Raw genomic sequence first — 10,756 nt, forward strand, 5'->3', positions numbered from 1 at the left:
CTAACATGTAAGGTGGGCCATATAGGACTCAGAGTGGGCTGGCCAGTTTGGGTGGTGGCTGGCTGTCAGGGTGGAGCAGGGCCTGCTAAACTGTGGCTGTACACAATGCTTACTGCAGTTTAAAAACTATTTGTAGCTATGTCTGTAATATTACAGTTATTAAATATGAATTTTCAACAGTTAAGTAAATTATGGCATCAGTTTTAGTCAGTGGTAAATAATTTGAGTAATGAAGAAAAGTCAGATAAGTTTCTCATGGTGCTGGATTGTCTGTGGTGGAAAAGTTATGGTCACTTTATCTACAGACAGCAGAAGTCAGGGCTTTTACGAGAGCTAGAAACAAATATACTCACAAATATGCAAAACTGCACATATGGAGTGCACTTATTCACATAAAATATTTAATTGTGTAAATCCCAGTTGTTTGTTTTATTATAATAAAAATAATAAATAATAAAAACTTTAGGGTCAATACGATTTGAATGTTTTTGAAAGAAGTAATTTATACCCATCAAGCCTGCATTAATTTGATAAAAATACAGTAAAACAGTACTCTTGTGAAATATAATTTAATGTTACAAGAAACATTTATTATTACTGTAAATGTTGAAAACTGTTGTGCTGCCTAATATTTTTGTGGAAACAGCTACACTTTTGTTTTTCTCAGGATTCTTTGATGAATAGAAAGCCCAAAAGAACAGGATTTACTTTTATTTGAAATAAAAAAAAAATGTAACTACTTTACTGTTACTTTTTTAATTTCTTAAAAAACTTATATATATTTGTTTTCTTTAAAAAAAAACATGTAAATAATTCAAATTCTTTTTTCTTCTTCCACCTCCTTCAAAACATGTGGAAAAAGCCATTTAAAGTTCCACTGCCTAGGCCCTAGAGGGTAAGATAACCTTTCTAATGAAAAGTGCAGCTAACCTGCTGCTGAAGTGAGTTTCAAAATGGTGATAATGGTGCACTTATTTCCTTTTTTGCACTAGAACTTCATGAAGAATTATATGCATACATCTAGCTGGCCTAAAGCAATGGAATGTCCCTCATTCATTATATTCTTATACTGGCCTTTAATTTTATTTCATTGGCTGCATCAGTTAACTGTAAGTTCATTAAAGTTAAAGCTGAGATTCTCATCCATCATTTCTTTGGCTCCTAGAAGCACAAGTAAGCATTTTACCAACCGCATATGCTGCCTCCCTGTGTAAAATGAAGGGTTTTGTAAAAAATAATGAATTGTATAATGAAACAAAACAAGCAAAAATGTTTCCTTTCAAATTCAGTGATATTTATTAAAATTACACACAATGGCAGTCTCATATAACACTTTATAGGCTATAAAGTTGTATAGAATAAAAATGATCAGAATGTCATTGTTAGTTGATTTAATCTGTCCATCTGTTCACTCATCTGATTTTGACTGCTTCATCCGTTGCTCTGAAGTTCACTTGACTCATGTTTGGTCCTCTCATATCCAGATGATTTTTGAGAGAAGGCAACAGAACCCTTACCATTACTAAACTCAGTAATGGTAACGGTTTCACCGCCTCTCTCTGTCACAAAGTTTTTGGGTCCACAGGAAACAGTCGGAGGTGTATTGACCCCCTGGATAGTACATCATCTATACTGTAGTGTCTCAATAATGAACTTACAGTATACGATGATATCCTGTCTAGAGGGCAAGATTGATGAAACACTTTCCCTTTGGAAGTCCACTGAACATCACATGTTGCAAGCCCCTGAAACCTTATCTGCCACCCAAATAAATGGACATTTCGGTTCATTTGTGATGATTTCACGGAAAAGAGATCGCTGTGGCCAGCTAGACATTAAGGGTACTGGAAACTGCCCTTTAGAGCTCTTATGAAACGCAAGTATTCACCTGATCTAACTGATTTGGGATCATTTAAACTTAATGGTTCTTGAGTGCTGGCATAAAGTGTGCAGAGTCAGTTCTTTGAGAACAATCCTGCTATATCAGCATCATCTCCTTTAGCAAAACACTTAACAAGTTGCTCAGTTGTGACTTACTCTTCAAGTAGTTTACTGTAAATTAACTTAAAAACACTAAACGATGACGACAGTTCAGGGCAGATTCTAGATCAGGACCTTTCAGGCTTTTTCAGGCCAAGGGCTCACTCTCAGAAATAAAGGTACAAAAGCTGTCACTGGGGCGGTACCTTTTCAAAAGGTTCATATTTGTACCTTAAGGGTCCATTTTAGCACGTAAAGTGTTAGAACCTAATAGGAACAAAAGTGTACCTTTTGAAAAGATACCACCCCAGTGACGGCTTTTGTACCTTTATTTCTGAGAGTGCTCCTTAAGAGAGACTAACCAGAAACCCCTCTTACATAATGTATAAAACTGTTACATTTTAAGTCAGGTATATAAAATGCATGTATACTATTGTAATGTGTTTATCAAATTTAATGTAATATTAATAAAAATTAAAATATAAACAAAATTATTTGTAATTTGTATACATTTTTCATTTATATTGATTTAAAGACACAAGTATGTGTACATTTCAGTTACATTTTCTTGTACTTAAATGCGTATGAAAAACATTACAGTAGGGACAATGAAACAATAACTTAATTTGATCGGGATTTCACGTGAAAGCAAAAGATTTCCCTATGGGTTCAGGTTGATCATGCAAATTTGCTGCATTGTTCAACAGAAAGCAACTTGGTTTGACTTATGTGTCAGACATCACTAAACTACACTATATACAATGGACCTTTTTTGCCCACAAAATTTCACTAACTACTGTTTGAAGGCCTTTACTGCTTGAAAAACTTAGAGGTGTTTACTAAGATGGTTAGAAGTGTTTAACTGCCTAAACATATTCAAAACCATACTGCTATCAAAAGTTATTTTGTACAGGATTCACTCAGAGAAAGCCCTTAGCAAATAACCTGAAACCAGATATATTGCACAATTTTAATATTCAAGATTAGAAATTATTTGCTGAACTTTGACAGTTTGACCATGAGCCAATAAAGAGTGGCAAAGACTTCCTGCAGTAATGAGAGGACAAACTGCTGGGGTGATTAACACCTATTTGCGTGTGTGTCTGTATGGGTTTGGAGGAAGTGTTAGGGAACCCTTGGCCTCTAACGTAAGATGCACCCCCCTTTCCCCCAGATCCAAAGATTGTTGTTTCTACACACCTTTGTGGGCAGGCTGGAGCGCAAACTGGGAACTGGGAGAGACAAAGAGACGGATCAAAGACGAGACTGATGTTTTGACAGAAGTGCACATACGCACCTCTGTCCTCTTTGAAGTTATGGAAAGGTAGCAACCCAAGGATAGTCCTAGCAGGTCATTGGCTTCGGAAGCTACAAACCTCGGGACAAGTCACTTTGGTTTGTTGCTCCAGTCTCATGGTCATGTATCTCCCAGAGGAACGGCCTGTGCTGGATTTACCTTACAAAATTAATCATTTGGCTAATAACTATGAATATTATCCACAAGGTAGGACTTTAGATCTTTGCATCTCTCATGTTTTTTGAGTTTTAAATTCAATTTCAGGTTTATTTATTGTTGTTTTTTTTAGTTTATTGATTATTGTGAGTTGTCAAGACAACTGACTAAATGGAGTTTTCTCTAATAGCAAACAAATGCCATTCTGGAAAGCTAATGTTGTGCATATGAAATGAATGAAAATGTGAAATTATTATATTATCGATTAGACTGTAAGGAGCTCACTTGCTGGACTCAACATGGCCTCAATGGCAGGATGAACAGTCCTGAAGCTGAATTGACCTCACTGCCAGTTCATGTATCTCTGCAAGACCGAGAGCTTTGGGACAAATTCAGCAGCATTGGCACAGAGATGCTGATTACTAAATCTGGCAGGTATGCACCTACAGGGGTTTAAAATGACTAAATTAAGTCCTTTTAAGTATTTTAATGTCTATAATTAGTATATACGTAGTGATATAACAAATGTGTAATTGAATTGTGTTGGGATTTACCCCTATTATAGTGCAAGAAATATATTTGTTAATGCATCAAAGAGAAAAGGCAGTGTTGTTAAGTGCATTAGTGAACTATTCGTTTAGCTGAATAGTTCATAATCTTGAAAAAATTACAAATCAGAATGTACATTATTGAGGGCATCATGTGATGACTAATTGTTAGGATGTGTTTTATTTCAGGCGGATGTTTCCCAGCTGCAAAGTAACAGTGACAGGACTGAATCCAAAAATCAAGTATGTGGTGATAATGGACATGGTGCCGTTTGATAACCACAAGTACAAGGTACCTCCCGTCCACCCCTCCCTCATAACACATACACACTCACTTCATCCCCCTCCAACCTCCCTCACAAACACACACGTACACTCTCATTCAAAAGTTTTGGGTCAGTAGATTAAAAAAAGGATAAATAGTAATAATAATAATAATAATAATACTTTTATTCAGCATTAAATTTTATCAAAAATGACAGTAAAGACATTTTTAAGGTTACAAATATCCACGGATCCTGAAAATGTATCATGAATTTTACCAAACATCTTTCCAGCATTGATGATTGTAATAAGAAATGTTTCTTGAGCACCAAATTAGCTTATTAGAATGATTTCTGAAGGATCACATGACACTGAAGACTGGAGAAATGACCATGCCATCACAGGAATAAGTTACATAAAAAAATAAAAAAGAATGTTATTTTACAATATTACTGTTTCCACTGTATTTCTTGGTCAAATAAATGCAGCCTTGGTGAACATAAGAGACTTCTTTTGAAAAGATTTTGTACATAACTGTACTACAACTCTATTTTTAAACTATTTCTTTCTATTATACATTCATCTGTTTTATTCCTTAATGTCTTAATATCAGCTCCAGATAGGGATGTTATAATGCTGCAAACCTGATAGATGTGTGAACAACAATACCAAAGACCTAAAAATAAATCAATTCTTGAATGAGTAGTGATAGGTTAATTTTTGTAGTTAATTGTAGTCTTCATGCTCTTATATTGTTACAGTGGAATAAGGATCTTTGGGAAATGAATGGTTCAACTGATCCACACTTGCCCAATCGGTTCTTCATCCATCCAGACTCTCCTGCACCTGGAGAGAAATGGATGCAGTATCCAATCTCCTTTCACAAGCTCAAACTGACCAACAACACCCTCAACTCTAATGGCCTGGTGAGATTTTAGAAATGGGGAAAGTCTAACGGTTGAAAGATTTCTAAAGGTGTTTTCTATTTTTGGGATTGCTTTGTTTTTACCGTTTATGCTTCTATTTCTCTCCATGTTCTATAGGTGGTTCTCCACTCCATGCACAAATACCAGCCCCGTCTACACATAGTCCAATCTCCAGACCCCTGTTACCCTCAGAACCCTGGCAGTTACCTGCGCTTCACCTTCCCTGAAGCTGCTTTTATAGCTGTCACAGCCTACCAGAACCAGGAGGTGAGAACAGGCATTTCACACAAGATGAATACTGGAGACCCTTAAAACTGTATGTGAATTACTTTCAGATCTGACCTTCAAAGATATTTTTCATTAGAGTTCCAGTGCCATCTAGTGGGTCAAATTCATGAGGATGAAAGGCCAATTAAAATGTATATGGAGGCAGAATCTAGTACCCAGTGTAGTGTGGAAAATAAGCAAAACCCATTATTTGTCACAAAATATCAGCAAAACATTTAAGTTGACATCTGAAGACTTCAATGTGTCAGATTATTCTCTCTTAATTTATTATGTTTTATTAGTCCATTTTTGTATCATTTATTCATGTTGACTGGCATGTCTGTGGTTTTTGCTGATGGGACTCTTTGTTTCTCATCCTCAACACAGATCACAAAACTCAAGATTGACAACAACCCCTTTGCCAAAGGCTTTCGTGACAATGGGCTGAACAGGAAAAGGTGAGAGACACTTAAAGAGACACAAAAAGAAGGGATTGAGATCGGTTTTCATCATTTCTTTCTTTTCAGGAAAATTCACTTACAAATGCCTCCTTTACATAATATGACTTCAGGGCTGATATATGTGAATAATTATAATTCTTTTCAACCATGTACAGTAGGTAAAGGAGCCAGATTTTCATCATTCCTAATGGCAAATCAAAAAGTATTTAATAGAATTTACATAGTGTTTCCTGTCCTGACTGTTTAACCTCCAACCCTAATAATCAGTTCTGATATTTTCAGTTAATATAATTTTTATAATTTCTCCTCCTTAGGTTTAGAGACAAAGAAAGCCAAGAGACCAAGGATTCAGATGGACAGGCCAAACAGGATTTGACACCAAATGAGCATGGTATGATTTCCTGAGAGAATAATAATAAAATTCGTTATATTAATATAGCTTTACATTATATGCATCAGTGTTGCTTCTTGTTTCTGTTTCTATGACCTGGTGGCCAGCAGAGGGGATTTTTTTTTATGTGCCCTAAATGGTGTATTTCTTCTTTTGTCCACAAAAAGTGGGACAGTCGCAGAAAGATGAGGATGTAGATGTGATCGTGTCCAGCTCCGTTGACTGCAGAAGAACACTGAATTCTTCAGAAGAGGCTTCCTCTGTCACTCCCAACCCTTTCATATCAGCCTTCATCAACGCTAGCACTGCTGGAGGACCTTCACCCCATCAGACACACACCATTCTCAGCCTCAATAAAAGACACCTGAACAGGTGAGTCTGGCTCTGGTTCTGCCTGGGAATTTTTGTGATGCAGTGAATATCACACTATAATCAAACCATGATATTATGCTGCAGTTCTGCGGAAAAATACTCATTCTTGCTCTAGACTTATGTATTATATTTAATCTTAAAGATTCAGGGATGCAAACTTACCAAGATAACCATCTAGAAAATAAATTCATATCATCTAAGCTTTAAAATCGAGATTTACTGTCAATTTTAGCATGGCAGGACCTAATGATGTTTGGCAAACTGATTTGCATTATCATGACATAATGGCAAACTGAAAATCAGAAGAAAAAAAAAAACACTAAAATATAGTCACTCTCGATGGAAAAAATAGCTAAAGCGGAGTTAAAATTCACATATACCTGACAGAGTGCTCACATTATCTGGATGTTGATAACTAGTACTTTAGGAATAAAGAATACATGTGACATTATTTTAAATATTGCAGTTAAAACATAAAAAGAGGAAGTCCTGACATAATCAAAATGCATCACTGTATAAAAAATAAACTGAAATTACAATATGGGGAAAACTCCTTAAGGCATAGAGTATCTTCAAGGAAACTATGGACATGGTAGATGTTCAACTTCAAATGCACAGTGTATATCAATCTCCAAACTTCTGGATTTAACAGTAGACAAAAGAGTGCTCTGGGTTCTGTACTGTCAGTTTGGCTGCAGTCATAATATCTTACTTGCAGCTTTATCATCTGCATAAACATTGGGTGAGGTAAATTACGTGAGGCTTTCTGCAATGAAAAAATAAATATACTTTTCTAAATCCTGATAATTCAGCATGTTTTGGCCTTTGCTTGGCATCTTGGTAAAACTGCATTTGGACCACTATTTATTATCCAAAAATAGGCAAAACATCCTCAAAGAATATACATACAAATCTGATTATGAATCGCATGGCGTAGTTTCTCATGATTGACTGCACAGTGAAAGTGTGATTTGACCTTCAACCCTAAAAGCAAACTTTTAAAAGGTAACAAACTGATTGTTTTCATCCCACTGTAAAAAAAGATCAAATTACTAGAGTGCTTCATGTTTGAACTGTGCTAAAAGATGTTTACAAATCAACCTATGTTTAAATGTATTGGTTAGATAAACTAAAAGTCAGTCCTCCTCATTCCTGTGTCACTATTTGTCCTGAACAGCAATGTCTTCACAATGATGAATGATTTCAAAGGCCCACTAAACATGCTGTAACAAACCTAATGGCTCTTCTACACTATGATTCTATATATCTTCATACATTGCATAAATGTAACTGTGAATAATGGGAATACATCCTTATCTTCTAAATAACTACATGCACATACTGTAGATCTGCAGCTGCCCACTGGTGAATATATGATACAGTTCTGTGATTAACAAAAAAACTATAATTGTGGTACGTCGTTTGAAAAAAAAAAAAAAAGGCAAATAAACAGACAAAAAAGGATACATGTGACAATACAAGAGCACGTACAGAGAATCTGGTCCTGAAGAGGTAAGGCACCAGGGGTCTAAAAAAAACCAAAGCCTCATTTCTGTAAAAAGAAAACAGCTTTCAAGTGTTTCTTTTCAAGGCAATCAATGTGGGAGTGTCGGAAAGGCAGCAGAGTGGAAGGAGCGTGTTCAAGCTTGAGGACTGATCATCTTCTGAAGCAAAGGGATCTGTAGAGAAATTACACATTTATTTACATGATTATTTCTTTATTTTTGATCAAATGAATGCAGCTTCCATTTAAAAAAAAATTCTTAAATGTCACTAAATGTTTGAACAGCAGTTTATATGCAATGTATTCACCTTGGATAGATCCACCCCAGTGAGGGCGTTTACAGAAACAGGTAGTTCAGCCAACAGACGATTCACTTCCCCAGTGACACGGCCACCATCGCCGCTCAGGATCACAATCTCATTGGTACGGCTCAAGGGTGCTGCCACCTGTGCAGCAATCTGACACACAACAAAAACTCATTCAGCTTTATTCTTCAGAGTATCATCTTTAAAGCTGCAGTCTAAGTTTTGCATCTTTGTCGCCATCTCTGTTTGAAAACCTGCAATTGCAGCTGTGTAAGGAATTATATTCCATGCGTGGGGTTGTGCTCCAGCGCGGATGAATCTAATGTTCTGAGGAGTATGTGTGTGTGGCAGTCAGTCACTGCACCGGTGTGGATATTTACTGTACTTCGAAATCACAGATTCTAGCCTACGTCTTGGAATATATGACCCAAATAAGAATTTTCACTGTATACTGTCATCTAAACAAGTTACAAGTCTGCCACGTTTGTTCTGACCAACTGAGGAAAAAAAGGATTAATTACAATAAATCGTGCTACCAATGGTGATTAAGGCCCAATCCCAATACTATTTTATACCCCTTCCCCTAGGAATTGGGACACCACTACTATACGTCACACGTCATCTAGCTCCTACAATACACACACCTATACTGGTGTGCTGGTGTGAATTAGAGCTTTTAATTACCGTTCTATATTAATGTGCTGCTTACTGACACACACATCAGATATCGCACCACTCACACATCCAGGAGCAAAGAAACATGTCAATGCTGCCCCATGACTTTTATTAATAACAGTTTAAATACTGAATTGCTACATTATATTTTCCAGCAATGTGAGGATAAAATTGCTGTTTTTGAAGTAAACTCTAAAAAGAAAAACGCGCATACACGCAAATTTAATCTCTCTCTCTCTCTCTCTCTCTCTCTCTCTCGAATTGGCAATATTTGAGGAAAGGGTTTAGCAATTTCTAATTATTGGGGGTACTAGCCCTCCTCAATGTCTATGGTGGTTATCGCCCTGATCAGACATGAAAATACAGTATGTTGTGGCCCTATCGTGCAGTCTGTAATGATATGACGTTAGCAAACTTTAGCGATTTTTTGCAAACATTTCTTTGAGTAACATAGGGTGACCATACGTGCCATTTTCCCAGGACGCGTCCTGGCCAGGATTTCTATATTGCCTTAAATATCTAGGTTTTGACTTTGTTTGCGTGTGCAGACCGATCGGTGTATGACATCAAAGTACCATACAGATGGTTATGCTTTCGAAACGCTCTCGAGGTACTTTGATGTCAAACACTGATAGGTCTGAGACGCACTGCCTTTAAGTCGAACACACCTAATATGTACGCGTAATTGCATCGCTTTGACCGTAGATCCCACCTTCTCACACGCCATGATTGGTCCATTATGTACAATGCTTGCATGTTATTGGTCAAACTACTTTTCGATCATTACCTTCAGCAAGCATGAAAACAGGAAAACAAAGCCAAAACAAATCCTGGCCAGGACGCGTCCTGGAAAAATGGCACGTATGGTCACCCTAAGTAACATGACCGTAAATTTGAACTCACGATTGAATGTAACATAAAACAATTTATTACTTTTCGTTAAAATTTTTATTAATGCCAAAAATGCTTACATTTATGTGTCTTTTTGTTCGCTCGGGCAGCCATGTTGCCCTTGAAGCCGGTTTACACTGAGATAATTCATACCCCTTCGTTTGAAGTGTGGTCCCGAAAAATCTTCATTTGAAGGGCTATCTGGCCCTTCCCCTATCCCTACCCCTCCGACCAAAAGAGAATCGAGGGGAAAGGGGAAGGGCTAAGGGGTAGAATTGGGATTGGGCCTAAGTGTAACGATTGGTTAGCTCATATCACTTCAAACCGTGCAAATTATTATTATTGTTATACTTTGTTCTTAAATTATTAATGTTAACATCAGCATTGCGTGACTTTGAGTATAGTGTGTATTAGCGTGTGATTTCAGTTTCTGTACAGTCTAATCTCAAATTGTCATACCATTCGAATTTCATATTAAGAAATTCTTTTAACCCAAAAAGCAAATTATGCTCCCTTTGAACTGGTTTTCTTTAAAATACAGATCTTGAGTAATTCCAGGCGATCTGTAATCAGACGCACATTTACAACTGGAATATAATTTAATTTAATTCACATGTGTTTCATAAACACAATCCTTTCTGGATTAAAATCCACCATCAAAATGATAAATGTAATTATTCCAGCTGCTGTGAGAAAAGGCTATAAACGCGATAGCCTGG

At 36.6% G+C, this 10,756-nt stretch overlaps 1 protein-coding gene across 1 annotated transcript; it reads left to right on the forward strand.

Annotated features, from left to right (window-relative positions):
• The first annotated feature begins 3,399 nt into the window (after positions 1 to 3,399).
• LOC107553570 (T-box transcription factor TBX6L-like) lies at positions 3,400 to 6,777 on the forward strand. The gene is made up of 9 exons (XM_016235840.1): positions 3,400 to 3,484; positions 3,703 to 3,868; positions 4,171 to 4,273; positions 5,007 to 5,171; positions 5,289 to 5,438; positions 5,826 to 5,896; positions 6,214 to 6,290; positions 6,458 to 6,662; positions 6,747 to 6,777. Exons 1-9 carry the CDS (start codon positions 3,400 to 3,402, stop codon positions 6,775 to 6,777), a joined length of 1,053 nt encoding a protein of 350 aa, XP_016091326.1.
• The last annotated feature ends 3,979 nt before the right edge of the window (positions 6,778 to 10,756 follow it).

The sequence above is a fragment of the Sinocyclocheilus grahami genome, unplaced genomic scaffold (assembly GCF_001515645.1).
Source record: "Sinocyclocheilus grahami isolate Dianchi unplaced genomic scaffold, SAMN03320097.WGS_v1.1 scaffold475.1, whole genome shotgun sequence".
In the NCBI taxonomy this organism is placed as follows: Eukaryota; Metazoa; Chordata; class Actinopteri; order Cypriniformes; family Cyprinidae; genus Sinocyclocheilus; species Sinocyclocheilus grahami.

Excerpts from the sequence above, each read along its gene's own strand:
- LOC107553570 (XM_016235840.1), top strand. The coding sequence starts at position 3,400 with ATGTATCTCCCAGAGGAACGGCCTGTGCTGGATTTACCTTACAAAATT. Across the intron at positions 3,485-3,702 it reads CTATGAATATTATCCACAAG|ACTGTAAGGAGCTCACTTGC; the intron begins GTAGGACTTTAG and ends ATTATCGATTAG. Across the intron at positions 5,172-5,288 it reads CCCTCAACTCTAATGGCCTG|GTGGTTCTCCACTCCATGCA; the intron begins GTGAGATTTTAG and ends CATGTTCTATAG.